This window comes from Sus scrofa, chromosome 14 (assembly GCF_054392235.1).
Source record: "Sus scrofa isolate SSC_HxYL_T2T_F1_AM1 chromosome 14, Sscrofa_HxYL_maternal_Yorkshire_Landrace_v2.0, whole genome shotgun sequence".
Classification (NCBI taxonomy): Eukaryota; Metazoa; Chordata; class Mammalia; order Artiodactyla; family Suidae; genus Sus; species Sus scrofa.
The window spans coordinates 134,131,863-134,141,154 of NC_139396.1; the positions used below are offsets into that span (position 1 = coordinate 134,131,863).

Sequence of the window (9,292 nt, forward strand, 5' to 3'; positions counted from 1 at the left end):
GTCCAGTGGTCTCGGTGCCCAGGCCCTACCTACCCGGGGTATCAGTGACATCTCTGGCTCTGATCATCAGACCTTTGTCCCCAGGTCTTACCTGCCCAGATTGTCAGTCCCTGGGTCACACATTCTGCCCAGAGGCATTACTATTCCCAGTAGTACTCACTCTGATCTGCAGACATATCCCCAGTTCCCAGAGATGGGTAGTAATTACCTAGAAAAGGCCCCTCCCCTGGCACACACAGTTGCCCTGGCAAGTATGTGCACACAGGCACGGGCACACACACACTGTTGTTCTGCGCCTGACAGGGGAGAATCTGGGGGAGAAGGGCTGCAGAGAGGTAGGTCGTGGCTCTAGGCCTGGTGGCGATAGGTAGACATCTGGTAACAAAGGGAGCTGGCGGGACAAGTGCACTGGCCTCTTCTCAACCAGGGTCACACAGCACAAGACCTCATGCCCGGGGCCCCAGAGGAGCATGTTCCAGGTCCTCGTCCGTGGAGTGTCCCTTTTGAGCATCTCTCCCTCTTCTGGGCCTCTAAGCTTGTCAACTGCCCTTCTCCATAGCTATCCCAGTGGCCCCTTGGGATTTAGCACTGCCATCTCCTCCAGAAAGTCTTCCCTGATTCTCCCAAGCTGGGCTGGTGTGTGCCTCTCCTCTAGAGTCCACAGCACCCTGTGCTAAGCTCTGCCATCCAGAATTACATGGATCTCCTCCACTATGGTGACCTGCTCAAGATCAGGACCTCTTTATGCCCTCAGCACTTACCACTGTGCCTGGGACCACTGGCCTTGCACGAGCATTCACTGAATGTGAATGGGGAACCAGTATACCTAAGGAAGTGTGGGGTCCCCATTCCTTGCGGCTTTCTTATTCTTTTTTTTTTTTTTTTTTTTTTTTTGCTTTTTAGGGCCACATTTGTGGCCTATGGAGGTTCCCAGGCTACGGGTCTAATCGGAGCTGTAGCCACCGGCCTACACCACAGCCACAACAACACCAGATCCGAGCGCGTCTGCGACCTACACCACAGCTCACAGCAATGCTGGAACTGTAACCCACTGATTGAGGCCAGGGATCAAACCAGAGTCCTCATGGATACTAATCAGGTTTGTCACCACTAAGTCACAACTGGAACTCCAGGAGCCAGTGTCTTAACACCCAGGACTCCAGGGTCTTCATGGTGACTCTGAAGGCTTCAACCTGAATCCAGGAAGCAGAAAGACACTAATAATACACTGTCCTAAGATCCAGCCCGTGGAGGGTGCCCCCACATTTCACAACCCTTCACCAGGCCATGTCAGAGTCAACTGAAGGACTGCCCTAACAGACAAGTGGCAACTGATTCTGCAGCCAAGAGTGACTCACAACCACGGGAGGTGAAAAAGGAGGAAGCAACCTTGCCTCACAAGTCTGCTTCTTCCTGAAAGCCCAGGAAAGAAAGTTCTGGGAGTGGGCCACTCTCCCCAGGCCCACCTCTGGAGGACCACCGCCCCCACACCCACCCCCCCCCGCCCCGGGAGGCCACAGCTTCCCAGGGAAGTCTACAGTAGTCTTGTAGTCTCTCTGCGCTGCTTAGAGCAGGACACCGAAAGCCAGGCTTGGAGCAGGGAGGTCATTAAAGAGAGGCTTCTGCAAGAGGAGAGGGGCTGAGGCCACACTGAGAAGGGCCTTTAAATCCCAGAGGCATCTCTCTCTCTCTCACTCTTTCTTCTCTCTCTTGACAGTGACCTGCTTGCCTGCTTGGGGTCGTGTCCTTTCTTTATGGGTGGAATGAAATTTTGACAGGAGAGTCAACATTTTTGCCCTCCCAGCAGTGGGAAGAGGTAGAGAAATCCCCTGAACTGCTCTCCCTTTCCTCATGTGGCCCCGGGAGGCAGAGGCCAGGTCCATGCAACAGCACAAGTACTAGGGAGAGACAGCGCAGCTGTCAGACTCTGATGGGAAGCAAAATGAAATAAGAGCCAAGACACAACATCCTCAACCCCTGGTGGAGGTCAGGAAGTGTGGAGAGGCCAGGTGAAGAAGAAGAGGCCAGCCCCTCTGGTGAGCTCTGCCCCCAGGCTGTCCCCTGCATCCACCTGTACCAGGTGAACCTCAGCCTCCTCCGGTGGAGATTCTGCAGACTCTGGGTCTGGCCCAGAAACATCCAGAGTTCAAGATCTGTGTCCCAAAGAGAAGCCAGAAAAGTCACAGCTCATTGGGAAGGTGGCTCAGTAATAGATGCAAACACTGAAGCAGGCAACTAGTAGGGCCAGTGGACAGCCATTCAAAACAGAAAGAAAAGAAAGACATGAGCTTTGGGTTCCTCTTGAATCCAGAACATGCCCAGAATCTCCAAAGTTCCTGCATTTCATAGAACAATTTGTTCTAAATTCTCTTTTTTCCTGCCCTTGACATTTTATACATACATATATATATATATATGTAGTTGGAGTTTTTTCACCAATGTCCCCAGCTCCCAGAACAGTGCCCGCTCTAGAGCAGGGGCTCCAAGAATATTTACTGCAGTTTAAATGAATGAATCAAAAAAATGAATAATGCAAATTTCAGGACTCCTTTTCCTCAGCTCTCTTCCGGTTCCCAGCCCGTGTAGTTCAGTTAAGATAAAACTGCCATACAAGAAAACAAGTAGATCCTAAGTGTTCTGTTTGATGAATCTTGATGTATATACTCAGGTAACCAGCACCCCAAACAAGATAGAAAATATTTCAACCACCAGACTCTCCCCTTGGGCCTCTTTCCAAGTCAAATCCCCCATCCTGGGCAACCACACTCTAACTTCTCACACTAAATATCAATTTTTCCTGTGCATTTAGGTAAAATTAGTATGTACTTTTTGGTGTCTAGCTTTTGGCGAGCATGTTTCTAGAATCATTCATGTTGTTGCATGCGTCTGTAGTTCCTTCTTTCCATGAATGCTTATCCATTCTCCTCTTGGTGAACTTTGGAGATATTTCCCATTTGAGGGTATAACGAATGAAGTTATAATGAATATTTTTCTTGTACAAATCTTTTTATGGACATAGGTTTTAAATTTCTTTTCTTGGAGTTCCCGTCGTGGCGCAGTGGTTAATGAATCCGACTAGGAACCATGAGGTTGCGGGTTCAGTCCCTGGCCTTGCTCAGTGGGTTAATGATCCGGCGTTGCCGTGAGCTGTGGTGTAGGTTGCAGACGCGGCTCGGATCCCGCGTTGCTGTGGCTCTGGCATAGGCTGGCAGCTACAGCTCTGATTAGACCCCTAGCCTGGGAACCTCCATATGCCACGGGAGCGGTCCAAGAAATAGCAAAAAGACAAAAATAAATAAATAAATTTCTTTTCTTTTCTTTCTTTCTTTTTTTTTTAAGGGGAAGTAAGCCTTTATTTCTTTGTTTCACAATAAAGCTGGCTGACTTGGTTGCTTTTTGGTAATTAATCAGAGACCAAATCCCATATCCTCGCCCGACTCCTCTGACTCCTCCTTTGCTCCAACCTTGGCTGGGGCTGCTGCAGCAGCAGCAGAAGCAGCAGTGGTGGTGGCGGCCACAGGGGCAGCAGCCACAAATGCAGATGGATCAGCCAAGAAGGCCTTGACTTTTTCAGCAAGTGGGAAGGTGTAATCAGTCTCCACAGACAAAGCCAGGACCCACTTGTATCCTTGATGATAGAATGGAGTGCAGATGCAACAGTTGGGTAACTAGTGTGCAGGCATACACGGGCAACATTGCGGACACTGTTCAGGAAGCGAGAATGCAGAGTTTCCTTGGTGATGTCAAGCACTTCAGGGTTGTAGATGCTGCCATCAAACACCCGCTGATGATCAGCCCAGAGGAGAAGGGGGAGGTGTTCAGCAATGTGGCTTCACTGGCTCCCACTTTGTCTCCAGTCTTAATGAGCTGCACATCACTCAGGATTTCAATTGCGCCCCTGGAGATTTTATTTTATTTTATTTTATTTTGTCTTTTTGCCTTTTCCAGGGCCGCTCCCACGGCATATGGAGGTTCCCGGGCTAGGGGTCGAATCGGAGCTGTAGCCTCCAGCCTATGCCACAGCCACAGCAACGTGGGATCCGAACCACGTCTGTGACCTACACCACAGCTTTAACCCACTGAGCAAGGCCAGGGATTGAACCTGTGACCTCATGGTTCCTACTAGGATTCATTAACCACTGAGCCACAACGGGAACTCCCCGCCCCTGGAAATTTTAGTGGTGATGCCTAAAGCCTGGAAAAAGGAGGTCTTCTTGGGCCCCAGACCAGTGTTCTGGGCAAGCACAGTGACTTCACACAGGGCTATGGCAGCAGCATGGGCAGCAGCTGGCACCTTACTGGCCAGAAGCATGTCCTGAACTCAGTGAGGTCCTCCTTGGTGAATACAAAGCCCATGTTCCCCCGGATGTGAGGCAACCGTTTCTCCAGGACTGGGTGGTTTTCGGATGGCCTTGCATGTGCATCATGGTGTTCTTGCCCATCAGCACCACGGCCTTCCCGCGGAGGGACATGTGGATCTGCTGCATCTGATTGGAGCCCACATTGTCTGCTCCCACAATGAAGCATTTCAGATAATCATCCAGAAGTTGGATTATCTTAAGGAAGCAGTTGGACTTCCGGGTTGCCCCGTCTTCCCTGGGCATCACGGCAGTGCGTCCGGAATTGCCACGCAGGGTTTAAAGATGATGTCACTCACACGAGGACGCCTGGTGAGAGCTTAAATTTCACTTGAGGATATCCCAGGAATGGAATTGGATCTCAGGATGGATGAATGTTTAACATTTTTTTTTTTCCTTTTTAAGTCTGCACCCATGGCATATGGAGGTTCCCAGGCTAGGGGTTGAATCAGAGCTGTAGCGGCTGGCCCAAGCCACAGCCATGACAATGCAGGATCTGAGCTGTGTCTGCAACCTACACTCATGGCAATGCCGGATCCTTAACCCACTGAGCCAGGCCAGGGATTGAACCCATGTCCTCATGGATGCTATTCGGATTCTTTAACTGCTGAGCCACAGTGAGAACTCCTGAATGTTTAACATTTTATGAAACTGCCAAACTGTTTCCAAAGTAGTTGTACTGTTTCATGGTCCCACCAGAATTGTATGAGAGTGTTAGTGATCCCACATGTTTACCACCATTTAGTGATCACAGTCCTTAGAGCTTAGGCATTCTAGTGTTAGTGATATCTCACTGTAGTTTTAAAAAATAGCTTTATTACGACATAGTTCAGGGACTTCCTTTCATGGCTCAGTGGTTAATGAACCTGCCCAGGATCCATAAGGATGTGGGTTCCATCCCTGGCCTCACTCAATGGGTTAATGATCTGGCATTGCCGTGAGCTGCAGTGTAGGTCGTAGACACAGCTCTGATCCCTCGTTGCTGTGGCTATTGTATAGGCTAGCAGCTACAGCTCCGATTCAACCCCTAGCCTGGGAACATCCATATGCTGCATGTGTAGACCTAAAAACACACACACACACACAAAAAAAGTATAGTTCACATGGGAGTTCCCACTGTGGCTCAATGGGTTAAGAACCTGACTAGTATCCATGGAGAATGCGGGTTCATTCCCTGGCCCCACTCAGTGGGTTAAGGATCTGGTGTTGCCATGAGCTGCAGTGTAGGTCACAGATACAGTGCAGCCCTAAAAAGGAAAAAAAAGAAAGAAAATGAACCTCAGGTTTTTATGATGGCTTTATTTATTTATTTATTTTTGTCTTTTTGTCTTTTTAGGGCTGCACTTGCAGCATACAGAGGTTCCCAGGCTAGGGGTAGAATTGGAACTATAGCTGCTGGTCTAGGCCAACAGCCACAGTAACGCCAGATCCGAGCCTCATCTGCGACCTACGCCACAGCTCATGGCAATGCCAGATCCTTAACCCACTGAGGAAGGCCAGGGATCGAACCTGCGTCATCATAAATGCCAGTCAGGTTTGTTAACTGCTGAGCAACGACGGGAACTCCTATGACGACTTTTTTTTTTTTTTTTTTTTTTTTTTTTTTTTTTTTTGTCTTTTTGCCTTTTCTAGGGCCGCTTCCCATGGCATATGGAGGTTCCCAGGCTGGGGGTCAAATCGGAGCCGTAGCCACCGGCCTACGCCAGAGCCACAGCAACTTGGGATCAGAGCCGCATCTGCGACCTACACCACAGCTCACGGCAACGCCGGATCCTGCACCCGCTGAGCCAGCCCAGGGATTGAACCCAAAACCTCATGGTTCCTAGTTGGAATCGTTAACCACTCCACTACGACGGGAACTCCCCTATGACGATTTTTTTAAAAAAAAATTATTTTTTCCACATACGAAAGTACACATAATCATTATAGAAAAAATTACCAAAAAAAGCAAAAAAAAAAAAAAAAAGGATATAGTTCACATACCATACAACTTATCCATTGAAATTGTACAATTTGGTGGCTTTTGGTATATTCACAAAGTTGTATGTCCAAAAACACTATCAATTTTAGAACGTTTTCATTATCCCTAAAAGAATCCCTGTACCCCTCAGCAATCACAACCCCCCAACACACACAACCTCTGGATTGCCCACTCCAAGCCTTAGGCAACTACTAATCTGCTTTTGTTTCTATAGATTTCACGATTCTGGACAGTTCATATAAGCATCATACAACATGTGGTTTTTGTTGAGTGGTATCTTTCACTTAGTGTATTTTCAAGTTTTTTTTATGTCATGGTGAATACCAGCCCTTCATTCTTTTTCTTTTCTTTTTTTTTTAACTGCTGAATAATATTTCTCTTGTAAAAACATTCTACATCTTATTTATCCATTAGTTGGCTGATAGGCATTTAGGTAGTTTCCACTTTTGGCTGTGATGACTGAAGCTGCTAAGAATATCTGCACACAAGTTTTTGTGTGGGCATATATTTTCATTTCTCTTGGTTGTGAAATGGCTGGATTAAGTGGTAACTCCATGTTTAATCTGTTGTGCTGCCAAACCCTTTTAGAAAAGTGGCTGTACCATTTTACATTTCCAGCAGCAGTGTTCCAATTTCTCCATATCCTCACCAACAACCTACTATCTGTCTTGTTGATACAGCTACCCTAATAGGTATCAAGTACCTATTAGGTACTGCTGTGGCTGTGCTGCAGCTGTGGTGTAGGCCAGCAGCTGCAGTTCCGATATGACCCCTAGCCTAAGAGCTTCCACATGCCAGGGGTGCGGCCCTAATAAAAAAAAAAAATAGTTCCTTTTGGTATCAGAGGATATTAACTTTCATGAAGTCTAAATTATCCATCCCCCCCCCCCCCATGGTCAATACTTTTTGAGTCCTGTCCAAACAACCTTTTCTCACCTCAAGGTCACAAAGATATTTTCCTCTGTTTTATATAGAAACTTTACAGTTGTGGGTTTTACATTTAGCTCTCTGATGCCTCTCAAATTAATTTTGTATGTGAAGTGAGGGTGAAGTTCATTTATTCTATGTGGATATCCAGTTGTGCCAGCAATATTTGTTACAGGCACTTGCTCCTCCACATTGTATTGACCTGGGAACTTCATAAAAAGTGAGCTGACCGTATAGGTGTTGGAGGATTTCTAAAATTTGTAATTTGTTTCACTGATCTATTTGTCTCTACCTTTTCTAACTCCACACTCTCTTAACTACTCTAGACTTAGAGTAATTCCTAATTAAAATAGTTTAATTCCTCCAAATTTGTTCTTCTTTTCCAAAATTGTTTTTTGGCTATTCTAGACCCTTTGAATTTCCACTTAAATTTTAGAATCTGCTTGTCTATTTCCTCAAAGAAATCTGTTGGATTTCTATAGTGATTAAATTAATCTATAGATCAACACTGAGTCTGTCCATTTATGAACACAGAATATAACAAATTCTTTTTTTCTCTCTATTTAAGAGTTTTAAAGTTTTTCTCAGCATTGTTTTGATACTTTCAGTGTAGCTATCCTATAAACATTTAGATTTATTCTTTGTGACATTTTTGATGTTCTTTTAATTTTTGTTTTTTTAGGGCCGCACCTGTGGCACATGAAGTTCCTGGGCCAGGGGTCGAATCAGAGCCAAAGCTACCAGCCTATACCACCACCATAGCAACGCCAGGTCTGGACCGCATCTGTGATGTACGCCGGAGCTCGTGACAATGCCAGATCCTTAACCCACTGAGCAAGGCCAGCATGTAACCCACAACCTCGTGGACACTAGTCGAGTTCTTAACCCGCTGAGCCACAAGGAGAACTCCATTTTTGATGCTATTTTAAACAGTATATTTTAAATTTCATTCTGCAATTGTTTTTTAATAGAATATAGGACAGAATAATTTTTTTATACTGGTTTCTATCTTGACCTTTCTAAATTCACTTACCAATTTTGACACTTTTTTGGTGGTAGATTCTATACATTTTTCATACACACAGTTAGGTCTTCTGCAAATAATAACAGTTTCTTTCTTCTTTTCCTATCTTTATATCTTTCATTTCTTTTTTCCTGTCCATCATGCAACCTAGGATTTCTAGCACAATGTTGACTAGAAATGGTAGACGATTATATGCTTGCCTGTTCTCTTAAGGGGAAATTTTTTTTTTTTTTTTTTGGTCTTTTTAAGCCTGCACCCATGGCTAGGAACTGTAGCTGCTGGCCTATGCCACAGCCACAGCAACACTGGATCCGAACTGTATCTGTGACCTACACCACAGCTCATGGCTATGCCAGATCCTTAACCCACTGAGCGAGGCCAGGGATCGAACCCTCGACCTCACGGTTCCTAGTCGGATTCGTCTCCGCTGCGCCACAACGGGAACTCCCACGACTAATGATTAAGTAAAATGATTCTTGTGGACTGACTTGCCTAATAATTCTATAGCTGATAGCTATTTTTGTCCCACTTACAAGTCCTTTTGCCTGCTTCTGGATGAAGGCACACGCTGCGCTTCCTCCCTTTTCTCATGAAAGCCATTCCAAAATTACAACTCGACAATCTGAAGAATTTCCAAAACATCCCGCACACGTTCGGGGTGGGGGGGGGGCGTGGGCACAAGGACGGGATCGCTCACTGGTGCCTGGCGGCGAACGTCCCCTGCTGGGCTTGCCTAGTAGCTGAACGCCGTGCGCGCGTGCAGGTCCACACATCTATCTATGCATCTACGTGTGTGTACACGGCTGCCGGCCTGGAGACCGGCGAGTTCAGCAGTACGCATCTATCGCCCCGCCGCCAGTGGGCGGCGCAGAGCCATTGTTCCGCCGCCGGCCGACCCTCAGCCCCTGCGGCACGCGCGTTCGTCACGGAGGGAGGTGGGGCTTCGCCGGGCCCCCGGCCCCCAACCCGGGGTTTGAAGGCACGTCTCCCCCTCCCACGCGT

At 47.0% G+C, this 9,292-nt stretch overlaps 1 protein-coding gene and 1 pseudogene across 5 annotated transcripts in view; both read right to left on the bottom strand.

Annotated features, from left to right (window-relative positions):
- PKD2L1 (polycystin 2 like 1, transient receptor potential cation channel) overlaps positions 1–9,292 on the bottom strand; it is a 187,292-nt gene that overhangs the window by 52,617 nt on the left and 125,383 nt on the right. For 3 of the 5 annotated variants that reach the window (XR_014826750.1, XM_084995150.1, XM_001927121.5), the window contains exon 1: positions 8,988–9,110. The exons of the other annotated variants lie outside the window; for them this stretch is intronic. Coding sequence is in view for 1 of the 3 variants with exons in the window: in XM_084995150.1 (XP_084851276.1) it covers positions 8,988–9,063 (76 nt within the window). In the remaining 2 variants the exon portion in view is untranslated. Of the gene's footprint in view, positions 1–8,987; positions 9,111–9,292 lie in introns of those variants that run through there. 5 annotated transcript variants of the gene reach the window in all.
- LOC146397023 (large ribosomal subunit protein uL10-like) lies at positions 3,355–4,677 on the bottom strand (annotated as a pseudogene).